This window comes from Drosophila santomea, chromosome 2L (genome assembly GCF_016746245.2).
Source record: "Drosophila santomea strain STO CAGO 1482 chromosome 2L, Prin_Dsan_1.1, whole genome shotgun sequence".
NCBI classification, from domain to species: domain Eukaryota; kingdom Metazoa; phylum Arthropoda; class Insecta; order Diptera; family Drosophilidae; genus Drosophila; species Drosophila santomea.
This window is the reverse complement of record NC_053016.2, coordinates 9,686,823-9,701,876: the sequence shown is the minus strand read 5'-3', so window position 1 is coordinate 9,701,876 and position 15,054 is coordinate 9,686,823. Positions and strand designations below refer to the sequence as shown.

Here is a 15,054-nt window from a genome sequence, read left to right as displayed (position 1 = left end):
TATAAATTAAAACTTTTGCCAATAAGTTGCGCAAAAATAAATTCACATTTTTGTAAAATTATTTGTGGGCGGGCTAAGTAAAGGCGCCTTGTTGTCAGACAATTTGGGCCACTTAACACCTCGCTGATTGCCAGCCGAAGCGCAACAAATCGTTTATTTTGAATTATTTTAATTTGGCTTTTTTCTCTTTTTGCGAACCTTTTTTTTTTTAGCACATTTTAGATGAATTTTGTACGCTTGTTTGCATTTGCAGCGCCAGCTGTTTGTTGTATTTTTCAGTACGATCTTTCTAGATTTTTTCCTAGCTTTCGTTGCTGTCGAAGGGAGGCAACATGGACAAACGACAATTTGTGTCGCTCGGTTGTCAGGACAACAACAACAGCAATTGTCGAGCGTAATAATAAATGAGAAGTGGAAAAGTTTTGCCGCCGCCGTGCTTATTGTCAAGCTCGGCCAGGCCATAAAAAACAAACTTCAATGGCAATAAGGCGACAAAAAGAGAGCATGAATAAAAAAAAAAAAAAAAGAAAAAGAAAAGCCGGACCAAAAGAACAACGGACAAAACAAAAACAGCCAGAGGAAAAGTTCAAGGCACTGACTTTATAGCTGCAATAATGCCCGTAGACCAACTGGCGGTGGGTGGTCCAAAAAAAGGTGAGCCACACGCCAGCAACAGCGAGCCGCAAAACAAAGCCAGTTGCAACCAGGAAAGTGGGTGGAAAGTGGGTGGAAAGTGGGTGGAAGGTGGGTGGAGCAGCTGGTAAGGTGAGCAGGAAACAACAAGGCCACGCCGCATCCCGCCGAATGTGTTGAGGCACTTTGGCGAGGTAACGAAATGTAACAAAGTGCCGGGGCGTGGCGGTCGCCTGGTTTCAGCAGGCAACTTTGGAGGGGGGCCAACATGGGCGTCCGGGAAGGGGGGGGGGCATTAGGTCAGGTTTGTTTGTGTGGCTTACACCGGAAATTTGTGTTTAGAAGGCCTCGGGCGTCGTTCTTGTTGCTCCTTTTCGTGGCCTTATGGAGGGAAGGGATAAGACCCTAATATGGTCAGCTAAATTTAACTTTTTAACAAGATCCGGAAGATTTATCTCAAGCTGTTGAATGGCAGCTAAAGATTACCGAAACAAATTTGTCAGTGCTCAAAGTGGTACAAAAAAACCCATCTTTGGTTACTCGTTTTAAATCTAAACCACTAATAGTTACAATATAACAGTTGGATTTCACCTAATACTGGATATATTAAAAGAAATATATTTATTAATTGTAAAGTATTCTGATTTTGTAGTTAACCGCATGGCGAATAGTTTACCATTTCATGAAAAGATCTCCACATGCCTGCGGAATTAGAAACCAAGCCAAAAACCGCCTCCCTCGATGAAAATCGAATGTTAATGTGGGCAATCAGCCATCGAAAGTTAATCTATGCCAAAGCACAGTATTAATGACCAGGCCAATGACAAAAGGACAATGTCGGTCGTCGGCATTCCCACAGGACATTCATTTAGTTGGGTAAACAGACAAGCGAACCCAATGGCCAACACTTCAGCTCAGAGTGACGGAATGACAGGCTGATGGACAGACCCCGGGCACATTAATAAAGTCAATAGAGAGACAATAGTTGAAAATGAACAAACGAATTGAAATTACTTAAACAAATTCATTAGACGGCGGCCGTGTCAGAGTCGTAGGACTACAGCTGCGTTGACACCACCACCAGAGCACCCATCTCCTGGGATTCCCGGACGAGCATTAATATTCTGGCGCAAATGTGGGTGGTAGGTGGTGGGTGCTTCTGTATCTGCCCCAGGTAAGCATTGGCCCACGCCTCTGCAGGTGTCCATCGAAAAGTGGCGAGTTTTTACCCATTTCCGCCACATTTCCCCATCGCCATCGCCATCGCCATTGCCATCGCATGTAATTAAATTTTCCAACCTTAATGTGCTAAGCATTGTAATTTTCTCCCCCTCGTCTGCCAGTCACGAGCTTAAATTGTCAGAAACTGTGACAGCCCGACACCTTTTCGCCCAGGTGTGGAGAAAACTGGCGCGGCGACAAGCCGCATATCTATAATTTTCATTAATTATACCCGTTACTCGTAGAGTAAAAGGGTATACTAGATTCGTTGAAAAGTATGTAACAGGCAGAAGGAAGCGTTTCCGACCATATAAAGTATATATATTCTTGATCAGGATCAATAGCCGAGTCGATTTGGCCATGTCCGTCTGTCCGTCCGTCTGTCCGTCTGTCCGTCTGTCCGTCTGTCTGTCCGTATGAACGTCGAGATCTCAGGAACTACAAAAGCTAGAAAGTTGAGATTAAGCATACAGACTCCAGGGACATAGACGCAGCGCAAGTTTGTCGAATCATGCTGCCACGCCCACTATAACGCCCACAAACCGCCCAAAACTGCCACGCCCACACTTTTGAAAAATGTTTTGATATTTTTTCATTTTTGTATTGGTGTTGTAAATTTCTATCGATTTGTCAAAAAAAATTTTGCCACGCCCACTCTAACGCCCACAAACCGCCCAAAGCTGCCACGCCCACACTTTTGAAAAATGTTTTGATATTTTTTCATTTTTGTATTAGTCTTCTAAATTTCTATCGATTTGCCAAAAAACTTTCTGCCACGCCCACTATAACGCCCACAAACCGCCCAAAGCTGCTACGCCCACACTTTTGAAAAATGTTTTGATATTTTTTCATTTTTGTATTAGTCTTGTAAATTTCTACCGATTTGCCAAAAAACTTTCTGCCACGCCCACTATAACGCCTACAAACCGCCAAAAACTGTGTTTAAGACTCTCCTTCTCCCTTCCACTAGCTGAGTAACGGGTATCAGATAGTCGGGGAACTCGACTATAGCGTTCTCTCTTGTTTTAATTGGCTTTGGGTGTGGGTGTGGTTGTGGTTGTGGGCGGAACGTCGCTCAATTACGTTTTCAAATTTTTATTGAATTTTAAACTTGCACTGGGCTTCTTGCTCTCCAAAGGGTTGAACGGAGTTTTCAGGCAATTAAATGAGGACATCTATAGTCATTGTTGAATGAGGAATAATAAGAAATGTTTTATACATCTACTTAAGGGAGTTACACAATATTCTGTTAATTTTCATTTTCAGTTATTAGTTTAGTTTATAACCAAGTATGTTTGAGATGTCAGTCATAACAGAATGACACAAGTGTAATAAAGCCTTCTGTTTGCATACCTTTGGAATATTTTTTGAAAATTTGGGAAGCGTTGGAAAAACGACGCGACCCCCGAAATTCGAAATTTGTTTGTATTGCCCACATTTAAAGGACCCAAATGGCAATGTCCAGGTTGGGTGCCATCCTCGCGCAAAGTGCTGTTCACCTTAGGGAGCATCGCTACCTCCTCAACCAGGCCTTCTTATTCACCTATCAGCGGAGCGGGGTCAAAGTTCGCCGAAACCACTGTTGCGGCATGAAGGTGGTTCCGTCCCGCGCGGAGCACTTGAGTGTACTGAAGGGCGAGGAGTTCGACGTACTGGTCATCGGAGGAGGAGCCGTGGGCTGTGGTTGTGCTGTGGATGCAGCGTGTCGTGGTCTTAAAACGGCATTGATTGAGGCAGAGGATTTTGCAAGCGGCTCTAGTTCGCGGACCAGTAAGCTGATCGATGGCAGTGGCTCATATTTGGGCACTGCCCTCCGGGAGAAGGATGTCGAGCAGCTGTACATTATGCTGCAAATGATGAGTGAGCGGGTGACCATGCTGAAGAACGCTCCGCACCTGAACCGCATCCAGCCAATGATCATACCCATCTATAGTTTCTTTCAGATGCCCTGCACCTGGCTGGGATTGAAGGTAGGTTCGCGGAGTTCAGACAAGCGAAAGGGTATTATAAATATGTATTCCAAGGTTTACGACTGGATATCTGCAGCCTCGAATATCCGCGGATCGCACATCATCTCCAGGGAGGCCACCATGTACGAGTTTCCGCTCCTAAAAACCGATGGCCTTCGCGGTGGTGTCGTCTACTATGATACTCAGGTGGACGATGCCCGGATGTGTGTCGCCTTGGTGATGACCGCGGTGGCTCTGGGTGCCAATGTGTGCAACCACATGGAGGTGACGGAGATCATGCCACAGGAGGGCTGCTGCCGAGTTGTGAGCGTTAAGGACAAGATCTCCGGCGAGAAGTTCTACATCCAGTCCAAGGCGGTGATCAATGCCACTGGCTCCAGCACAGATGCAATCCGGCAGATGGACAAGGAGGGAACCCCGCCGATTCTGTTGCCCACTCTGGGAACCCAGGTCTCACTGCCCCGCTACTTTGGCTCCGGACACTACGGCTTGTTGAGTCCGGCTCTGAAAAGTGATGACCTCACCGTATATATGGTGCCGTTTGAGAACCACATGGTTCTAGGCATTCGCGAAGTGGAGCTGGACGAAGTGTCCGGCCGTGGAAGTCCCACTCCGGATCCAGATGATGTGGACTGTCTGCTCGAGGCAGCCAAGCGAAGAATGGATCCCTGCGTGGAGCTGGGGCGCTGCCACGTCCTTAGTGCCTGGACGGCCATTAAGGCCAGCGTGAGCTGTCCTACCGACAAAGAGAATGAGGATGACAAGCGTGGATCACCGCTCAACAGCTTTATGATCGAGCTCAGTGCCGACGGGCTCATCACGCTGGCCGGGGGACGCTGGAGCAGTTACCGCGTGATGGCAGCCGATGCCGTGGATTTGGCGATTAAATCTTGCGGACTATGCGACGATCACGTGACCTCCAGTTGGACACAGGACCTAAAGTTAGACGGAGCCGAATCATGGTGTTGCATGTTGCCGCTGGAATTCGTGCAGGACTACGGTGTGCCCATGGACGTGGCGCAGCATATCTCCGATTCCTATGGTTACAATGGACATGCATTGTTCTCCCAGGCTCCCGATCTGAAGAAGCGTCTTCATCCGAGCTTCCCGTATATAGAGGCAGAGATTCAGTATGCCATGCGAAATGAGTACGCCTGCACCCTCGTGGACATCATCGCACGGCGACTGCGCATAGCCTTCATGGATGCGGCGGCCACGCTGCACATGCTGCCCAGGATCCTCAAGATCATGGCCGCGGAGAAGGGTTGGGAGGAGGAACAGCAGCAGAAGCAGATGCTGGCGGCCCAGGAGTTTCTGGTGCGCCAGATGGGTCTGGGTTCAATAGTCCAACCCAGGAGCACCAGCAAGAGCAAGCCGAAGAAGAAAGCCTCCTCGGAGGGATGTTGCTGCCGGGCGGCAGTTCGCAAGGGGGCCAGGAGCTACTCCATGGAAATAACAGCCAAGGGTATATCTAGTCCCTTACTCGGACTCGGACGCTAATCGCTTGACGTCGAACTCATTGGCTCAACAAATTCATAAGGTGACATTTTTTAATAGCCAACGTTTCATTGCGTGTGGGTCTTTATATACCATTAAATAGGTTCGGAACAATAAACAGTTATAAATGAAATCTTATTATAATTTATTTCTTATCATTTTGTAATATAGACAGCTCGATGGAGTACTGAATGATTCCCGAGATCTTGATAGAATCGACCTTTAAAACTTCTAGATTAAAAAAAATGTTTATATTGATTGCTTTGTATTTCTTTATATATTTACTTATTCACCTAAGGAACCGGAGCATTCTGAATATCTTTCTGCTTATATACTTGAAGTAATATTGACAAGCTAATTTTATAGTCATTAACTACTAGATTTTATTTTTTTGACTAAGTGTCATACCGATATTATTATATATAATAGTGTTATGTACATATGGATAATATTCATAATATAAATAATTTTTCAATGCTCTATAAACAGTGTAAAATTTAACATTTCACATTATATTATATGCTGTATTTTAGCCGCCTTTATGCTTTTTGGATTCCTTTAGCAAATTTAACAAAGCATACATCTTTCTTTTGGGGCTATCCGTATTCATCTGAAATTTATATCGATCTTCGTTTGTTTTTATAAATTAGAGTTATTTTTGTCTTGTTAGGGCGATGATTTTGAATTATTGTTATTGGAGCCCAAAAGCCATTTCTTCTTATTTGCGACTCTTCAAACACGCTTATCGTTCATTTATAGCTTTTTATTTATTGGAATTGCCCGTGGGTGGTATTTTATAAGTAGCTCTTTTTTCCTGCCGCATCTCGTTAGCCATGTAAAGTGTCGTTTTTATGGCGGCATTTTTGAAGGGCGTGGAAATTAATAACGAAATTAAATGAAAATATATCATTGAAGGCTCATTTATTATAATTTCTTAAATAGCAGCATTAGGCAATAGCAACAAAATGTGTTTCTTTTTATGTTGAAGGGTACTGGCTGAAATTCAAGTACTGTACTTTTTGCAGACATATGCTTTACACATCATTTATGCACTTCATTTAAATGACGGCTGGAAAAACCTTACGTGAAATCACGCGAAAAACTTCGTACTGAATTAAGAAAAACTATTAGCCGAGCGAAGTCAGAACACTTTTACTTTCACTTTTCGCCTCACTTTCTAACAAAAACCATTCTGCGTTCTGTTGGGCCGCATTTTTATGCTGATTAGTAGAGTTAATAATTTCGAGCACGCGAAACTATTTCGGGAATTTCTTGAAACTTCAAGCATAAACTGCATTGCCCATACCAATGGTCGGTTCGCCAGTGTGGCCAACGCCTGCTTCACTTCATTTCCCCTTTCTGCATCAGCCACTGCGGCGTCGAAAAATTTTAATATGCTTGGGGCAGCAGTCTGAGGAAGTAAGTAATAGGTTAAAATGCAGGCGATGCACACGCGAGCCCAAAATAATAAGAAAGGAAGCCCTTCGTTCTGCTGGCTCCAAAAAAGACGTCCTTGATTATTAGCGAGGTACCGCAAAAAAGTATTAAATAAGAAATAACGCCTTAAAATAGCGAAAGATAAAAAGCATATGGAGCGTATAGCGGAAGAGCCGCCATAAAATTCCGAATGTAATGGGAGGCGACAATCGGAACTAACAGGAAAATAGTGGGTCATAAAAATGCTAGTACTTCTGGCGTTAAAATCACACACAGCGGCAGCTGAGAATAAAGTAGAGATTGAGATCTTGGCAAAGGAGATTTAATGTGTGCGAAAAATGCCGTGGAAATGCAAAAGCTGTGTTATAAAGTTATATACATATACCAGAGTTGCAGGAAAGCATAAATTCGTTTCGCGAATCATGAAAATAGCTACGTATTTCTACATACATTTAACCAATTTTTGAAGTAAGCTTATCTGTGGCTTATAAAATCAGCAAATGAGGCAATAGTAAATTATTTAAAGGAGCGACTACAACGTATGCACTTTCATACACGGCTGCACTCAGGTAATTTCCATCTAGTCAAATAAACTGCGAACCAGCAATGTAACTTTTTCATATTTCCAGCATTGGGAAAATAGTTATTCTTGGGCAAACCATGCATAAAATCATAATATATCTCCACATATAAGCAAGCACAGTTATCTCGGCCCCAGTTGAAGTGGAAATGGGAAAGTCGGTGGCCGGGGAAATGGCACTCAGCTGCAAAACATTGGTCCAAACGATAAGTGACAAACATGGTAAGGCAAACAAATGTGTATTTTATACGTTTGCCGAATGGAAAAGGCGAAGGCCAAAGATGCACAACTGTCAGATAAGTGTGGAGAGCATTTTGCGGAGTGTCTTTCTGCCCGCAGGTGACATGTTAAACGTCTTGTAAGCATTTGCATTTCCTTGCTCATAAAATAGAAGGCACAAGATGGAAATAAGAAAATTTCCCTCCCCTTGGGAACTGGGGGGAAAATGTTGCTGTAAAATATACGTACAATGCATATAGTTACATATGTGAGGAAACAACTGAAATAGCATGATGTGGCAGGGGCCAACATCTTTTATCTGCAGTTCATTCATTTTGTTGGCAGCGACTTCAAAGGGGTTGAGTTGAGTTGTTGGCTTTGGCTTAAAGCATATTTGATTATGTCACAAAATATCCTTGAGCATGTACTACGCCGTATCTGTCGGCCTTTCCGTTTGCTTAGCCATAGATAAATTTCACAAATATGCAAATAAAACACTCCCTCCTTCCGAGCGGCCGGATGAAAATGGAAAATTGTTTTCATAAATATTTCAAATATGTGCAATTTTTGTTCTTGGCCAATTGAATGTGAACGACCTTTTCAAACGGCAAGAAAACTGGGCAAAGCAGCAGCAGCGAACAAAAAGTTAAATTATTTTCTCGTCTGAAATTGCTTTTAATGGCAGATGCTAAGCACACATTTTTCTGGTCAGAAGCAAATATCGAGGTCCATTAAGTTTTAATAAAAGAAAGTTGTTTTACCTGTAACTGTAGCACAGACTTTGCCATAGAAGGATATAAATGAAGGCTTTTAAAGATTTTAAATTTTTAATTCGTTGCAATAAAACCATATTTCTTTTGGAATCTTCAATGTATTTTTTTTTGACACTACACATAGCTACATGATCGCCCAAAATGAAATCCAAGGAAACTTTTGCCAACTGTTTTATCCACGAGTCACCCAAGAACTTGCTAACTTAATTAACTACTCACATAATATTTCGCTGATATATTATGATTTGCAAAATTACTTTTCATATTATTAAGGCAGCTAGTGAAAAGCATTCTTGAAATAGACTCTACCAATTTGTAAGTCCCAATAGAAATTACTTTTTGGCAAGTGCTCAATTAATAAAATTAGCTTACATTGAAAGCGCTAAAATAAATTGTTCTGTTGTAACTATTCTTAGACTTCCACCCGTCCGTTCATCAGTCAATCAATCAAACTAAGAAGCCCATCAAGAGCGGCTCATTAAATTATCAAAGCACTTACCCTTTGAGGGGATTTCGGCCAGTGTGGGCGTGGCTGTCATCAGCATGGTAACCGCGGCAGTGGCTATTATCGCGATGGCCAACTGCCGGACGTTAAACTCCGGCTGTGGGCGGAGGCGGCGGTGTGTATGTGGGCGTGGCAGGCAGTGGGGTCCTGCCATGGCCATGGAAATCCTTTAGCTTAATTTTCTTCTGCAACGGTTAATGTGACGGAAAAAGTTCAAAACTACGGCGACAAATGGCCAAATGTTCAAGGATTCACTGGGCGGCAAATGTTTTCACCTTTAATCACGTAAACGTCGCGTAATCAACAGCAACAACAATGGGGCTGTAATCAACACCAACGGCGATTGAAATGGAGTGTCACGTGGACTGGCGATTATGATGATGACAGGGTGACCCCATGACGATGACGAGCCAGCTTGCCACCACTTTACTGGGCCCCTTAGCCCCAAAGTCAACATCCGAACGCGGATCCGGATGCGTGGAATGATTTGCTGCTGCTGTTTACACGCATTTTTCCTACATAGTTTGGGCCCCGGCCTTTTGACTTCTGACTTTGAGCCAACTTTGTTTGCTTTACTTTGAGTTTTGAGTCCTCATTCCACGGCAGCGTCGAAATTCGTTGCCTGTGCGTTAATTTGAAGCGTTTAAGACTTCGGCTCAGCCGGATTAAATATCTTCAGACAGCACGCAGACAGTAATTTGATTTGTCGACGGAAGTTCAACATTAATTTAACTTTGGCCTTTAACCTTTTGTTTGTGCAGGCACATATTACACAAAGAAGAACAGTTTTGATTCAAATTGAAATGAAAGGTTTAGAAAATCAATTTTCATGTGGGAATCAAAATTAAAAAAGAAACTTGGATAAACGAATACTTTAAACTTAAGCTTATAAGTAATGTTGCATGCACATTTAAATGTAATGAATTTAAATTCTGTAAAACTTTCAATTGCTTTTCGAAAGGAATTTTAAAAGTTTTCAATGGTTTCCTGGTTTCATGGATATTGCAAGAATGCCTCGCTGCAGAACCGTGAATGTACTTTTCTCAAAATCTCAATTTGCAACGTCAAGCTGTCAACGCTGTGTTCGCTGGCAAATCAAGTCTGACAAATGAAATGATTACACAAAGTAAACAGCAAACACGTAACACACAAACCACCTGTCAGAAACTTTTGTGCTCCCACATTTTTCACCAGTTGAGGAAAAAAGGACAGTGCCAGGCAACATTTCACAGGCGGAAAGCCAGAAACGAGTGTTATCGAAGAGGCATGGCAAAAACAATATCGCCATCACAACATCCAACACACAGGCACAAGCGGGGGTAAGCGGAACGTACCCAAAATGCAACGGCGATGCCAGCAAAATGGCAATGGCAACACTTCCGTTTCCGCTTCCGACGCTGCGGGCGACTTTCTCGCACAGTTGGCAAAACGTTGAGCAAACTCAAACGCAAACTCAGAAGCAACTGCGACGGTCGGATGGCGCAACATAACAAAGCTTGTTAGCGTTGCTGCCCCACAGCGGTGCAACAAGCGCCCCATTTTATCCACTCCTCCAGCAAAGGGATTGCGGATGTCGCGGGGTGAGGGAATCCTCCCTTTTTTATGTTGGTTTCGTTTCGGGGCATCAACCAGAACACGGAACAATGGCGACGAGAATGTACGAAAATTTTAAGCGCTTTTAATATTAAAGCGTCCGGTATAGAGACACAAACGTCGGAGAACCCGGCGGCGCAGCACCACCAACAAAATGCAACACGTCGTGCAGCAGCAGCAACGTCGCCAAGGAATGCGGGGCATGCAAATAGCGGCAACAGCATGAAAATGCCTGACCAAACCAAAAAATTACACAGAAGGGTATTTTTTTGATAAGACTTGATGCTTTCTACTAAAAAGGTTTTAGTTGTTTGCTAATAAAAAAAACAACGGGTATAATTTCTAACGTGCAAAGATGCCTAAAAGAATTTTACTGAATTTTATACGTAACAAGTTTTTAATTTGCTTGCTAATAAAAAATCAAAAGGTATAATTTGTAAATTTTATACGAAAAAGAAATAAAACATTTTTCCCATATTGGAAAGTCTCTTAAATATTCTTAAAACTGAAAGATTTTGGCGCTCTTGATGAATCAAAAATCCAAAGTAATTTAAAAACATTTAATTTTAAAACCTGTTTGTTACTTTTTAATTGAATAAATATAGTAGTCAGATCTAATTTCCCGTCTATATAATTCTGGTTACCCTGTAAGCAAACCATCTTCCTCGAAAAACTCTTCGAGAACACTACAACCCAACTCCTGAGGCACCAGGATTTCTACAACACCCGTTTCATACCCTACTATACATTCTGCCTCTGGGCCCGGAGTGCATTTTTTGCCGAGTTCTTAGACTGTGCGACCCTCTTCGTGACGAAAATGTTTCGCTTAACTGGATTTTCAAATATTTATTGCAACAAATTATTTTGCTGGTTACATGGCGGCTCTTTGTTTGTGTCTCAACATGGCCAACATCCCATTCCCTTGGCGCCTTTCCGCAGTCAGTGTTCGTAAGCGGTTTTTATGGCCATTTAGTTTGTTGCATTCCAGTAAAAGGATTTGGTGTCGGGATTTTTGCGGTCTTTTGCACAATTTCTGACAAATTACGGTATTACAGTTGCATTCAATTTATTTCGAGTGTAAACCCCATAAATAATGCTTAAATTGCTTTGTCGTGGCAAGTGCAAAGTATTTTCGTCATGAAAGCATAATCGACTGTTGAAAATGAAAAAAAGGATCTAAATAGGTGTATTTGTATATAAAGTATAAATATTATTTTTATTAACAAATTCAAGTTTTCTAATCTAAAAAAAAGGAATGGTATTATATAAAAAAAAATATATATTATTTGAGAATTTCACAAGCCTATATTAATGTGGAAAATAGTTCCTTTAAACAATAAACAAACTTTCAATAAAAAAATAACTACTATTTTCAGCTTTGACCAGCAGCATGGAAGCAAAATCCCCCTTAAGTATGCATAAAAAACAATGGTCAATGACCCTATCAATCAGCGTTGAAGCACCATCACAAAATTTTGTCAGAGTGCAAACAAACGTGGCACATGTCGTCAAAAGGTTGGACCAGCAGTTTAGAGCCACGATCTGGTTTTGGTTTTTGCAAAACAACAAACAGTTTGATAATTACTTTGAATTGCGCACGCAATTGCGAGTGCAAGAGTAATGGTAAACCGAAGTCGCCACACGACAAGTGCACAAAAAACTTTCACTCGCTCACAACTTTGGCGAGGTCTGCCAAAATCCGGCAAATGACAGCGGCAAGGATAACGACAACGACAACGCACCGCGTAGCATTTCGTGTGTAGCACTCGCGTGGAATCGCAACTCGCACGTCAGATAGTTTCGTGGCGACCCTCGCTGGGACCCTCGCACAGACCGTCCGTTCAGTTGAAAGCCCGATTCACGACTGAACGAGCGGACGACTTCATTGGTGGAGAAGGCACTGCAACAATGGCCCAAACGACGATGCCAATTCGTGGTGCCAGTGGCTTCGGCTTTCGGCCGCCTTTCGGGTTTTCGAAATTCATCCGTTTCAGAGAAGGAATGAACTCTGGGTTGTGGAGTGTGGTTCACTGGAAAGTCCTACTACCTTAAGCGCTTTTCTCTTCTCTTAAGCTTAAGATCCTGTAGATTATTACCAACCCATTTTACGCCTAACCATAAGTGCGCTCATATGCTTTATACAGCTAAAACTTAAGTTAAACAAAGTTAGTATTTATAACATGTATTTTGTAAATAATAATATTCGTAGTAATAATAACGAGTCTATTAAAACCCTTTTTAAACTAAAAAATTATTTTGTTTTATATCATGGAATTGCAATTGGTTAAGCGTATAATTATCTAAATGTTTATAAAGTAACAAAATTTCAAAATTTAATTCAGATAAAAAAAATGACCTCCCCAAACTAACTAACTAACTAACTATTTGAACCACAATATTCGAATGACCTGTGAGATCCAGCCAATTCCGACCATGAATATCCACTACTTCCGACTGCCTTTCCCAAACCACCCACGAGTTTATGCCATGCAAAACTTTCACAGTCAAATTAACACGCATATTTAAAAAGAACAACTGTATAAATTGGCTTATCTGGCGAAACACACTAACATGCCAGACCACTTTACTCCACTGGACTCCAACCCCTTAGCCAATGTCAAAAGCAGCTACCACACAACTGAAAACTGGCCTCAACAGACTGCTAACCACAATAAAAAATATTCCACATACGCAGCGTTGGCTGCTGGCATCATTTAGATAAACAGAATTTGGAAACTTAAAACCAAGTCGGGGGCAGATTGGAAAGGACGGGCCAGCTGACCGATGTTAAGTCCATACACGCAAAGAACCAAATTCCCGGCAAGCTGTGTTGGCCATGAATAAAATAAACAACAACAACACCAACTGGATGAAACTGAAAAGTAAAATAAATAATTGCTACTGTCCCTGAGCTCTCAACATTTTTGAGTGGTTAGACTGCTTAGAGTTAAAGCGAGAACAGTTTTATCAGGAACAGACACAAATTTCCCTCGACCATTTCTCTAAAGTGAGCGTTAGGAAAAGTAGGATTGTTGGTGATAATAGTGGGTCGTACGGATTAGGATAATCCAATGACGAGGGCCTTCAAAGTTGACCAACGAGGCATTGTACATATGAGCTTATATATTAAAAAAAGTGTAGCTTATTGATAGCACTATAAAGTACTACGTGATAACCAACTAAGAAATAACTTTGCTATTTAGCAATTATACATTTCAAATAATATTGATAGCAAATTGATAGCACTATAAAGTACTAAGTGATAACCAAGTAAGAAATAACTTAGCTATTTAGCAGTTATACATTTTAAATCATATATGTAGTTAAAAATGTAAGACAATTTGAGACCCGGCATCAGCTATTGAGTTAATGGATTTAGCAGCATGAGTTTTGTCTCAAAATCCTACCAGTCTCCGCTTTCTGGCAGTCGGCTATTGCCCCTTAGGGATCAGCATTTAGCTGAAATCCGAGAGCATTTTCTGCTTTCTGCTGGTGTCATGCTGGAAACGACACCCAAAAGTGTGGGCATTAAAGGAAAGTTTCTCTTTTTTGCTCCTGATGCAATTGCAGTAAATTGCCAGCACAAAAAGAGGAGTTGTTAGAGGAAACAAAGCCCCTCCCAATGGCGCACTGAATGGCTTTCTGGGAACATCTTGGAGCAATTGATTACTACGGGCGACTAGATGGGCGTGGCATGTGGCATGTGGCATACTGCTACTTAAGCCGCATTAGCAACAATCAGCCGAAGGAAAAACAAGCTGATTGCATTGAGTGCGAAGATTGCTGCTGAATTGAAGCTATCGGCAAATATACCCAAATGACAAAACCATGTTAAAAGCGATATCTACAGCTAAGTCCTTGCATTTGCCATTTGCTGGTATTGGGGATGAAAATATAAACCTAATTGAACATAGCCAGATATTAAAGACCTTATGTTTTCAAATAAAAGATTAAAACTGGCTCTTGTTACAGCTGAACTACGCTGTATCACCTCCAATGTAACAAGATATCTATGTGCAATTGTGTATGTGACAAATACATTTTCACCTTTGCGACCAAGAAACTTCAACTCGAATAAAAATATTCTTTTTCGTCGTTAATCAAATAAATGAGTACTTAATAAATGCCATTACATTTTTATTACGTTCCCACCGCAAAAAAAAACCAAAATTGATGGTAGTGTGTCTGGTCCATGGAAAGATACATAAATTGAATAAATCGTTTAGCAGCTTTTGCACAGTTTAGGTGATATATATATCAATTGGCACAACTGGATCTATACCAACTGAGTATGTGAGTCAACTTCGGATTAAATTTCTTTAACAGAAATATATTTTATGTAAGTACATATATTATTATATTCATGTCATTTTTAAACATTTAAAGCTGTACTTAATATACTTAGACTTGTTTTTCCACTAGTTTTTTGTACCCACCTTTCATGGTTGCTAATCCAGACCAACTCCAGGTAACCCGGTCATGCGGCGCTATTGAAACCTTTGCCAATCTCCGCTAATCAAAGCTACCCAATATTGCCTCCCACAAGGACAAGTGAATTCGTAGAGGCAACGGCGACCTGGCACAGGGAAACCCCACCAAATAGCGTTTCCATTGCTATTTTCTGGG

At 41.7% G+C, this 15,054-nt stretch overlaps 2 protein-coding genes across 6 annotated transcripts in view; one reads left to right on the top strand and one right to left on the bottom strand.

Moving 5' to 3' along the window:
* LOC120446133 (lachesin) overlaps positions 1 to 12,279 on the bottom strand; it is a 47,158-nt gene extending 34,879 nt beyond the window's left edge. For 2 of the 4 annotated variants that reach the window (XM_039626961.1, XM_039626984.1), the window contains exons 1-2: positions 12,014 to 12,279; positions 8,830 to 9,020 (exon numbers count right to left, since the gene is read on the bottom strand). In XM_039626961.1, the coding sequence (XP_039482895.1) occupies positions 8,830 to 8,995 (166 nt within the window). In that variant the 5' untranslated portion in view covers positions 8,996 to 9,020; positions 12,014 to 12,279. Of the gene's footprint in view, positions 1 to 8,829; positions 9,496 to 12,013 lie in introns of those variants that run through there. The other 2 variants (XM_039626976.2, XM_039626969.2) reach the window with 2 other exon arrangements.
* On the top strand, positions 3,152 to 5,459 carry LOC120446160 (glycerol-3-phosphate dehydrogenase, mitochondrial). Of its 2 annotated transcripts, none has more exons than XM_039627002.2 (2): positions 3,152 to 3,824; positions 3,901 to 4,104. In XM_039627002.2, the coding sequence occupies exons 1-2, from the start codon at positions 3,306 to 3,308 to the stop codon at positions 3,964 to 3,966; spliced, it is 585 nt and encodes a 194-aa protein (XP_039482936.1). In that variant the 5' UTR covers positions 3,152 to 3,305; the 3' UTR covers positions 3,967 to 4,104. The 2 variants fall into 2 exon arrangements, with proteins under 2 accessions (XP_039482936.1, XP_039482929.1); XM_039626995.2 differs by having other exon boundaries at positions 3,157 to 3,824; positions 3,879 to 5,459.
* Positions 12,280 to 15,054: the final 2,775 nt, after the last annotated feature.

Coding starts and splice junctions, on each gene's coding strand:
- LOC120446160 (XM_039626995.2), top strand. CDS start 3,306: ATGGCAATGTCCAGGTTGGGTGCCATCCTCGCGCAAAGTGCTGTTCAC. Junction 3,825..3,878: donor GCACCTGGCTGGGATTGAAG/GTAGGTTCGCGG, acceptor ATGTATTCCAAG/GTTTACGACTGGATATCTGC.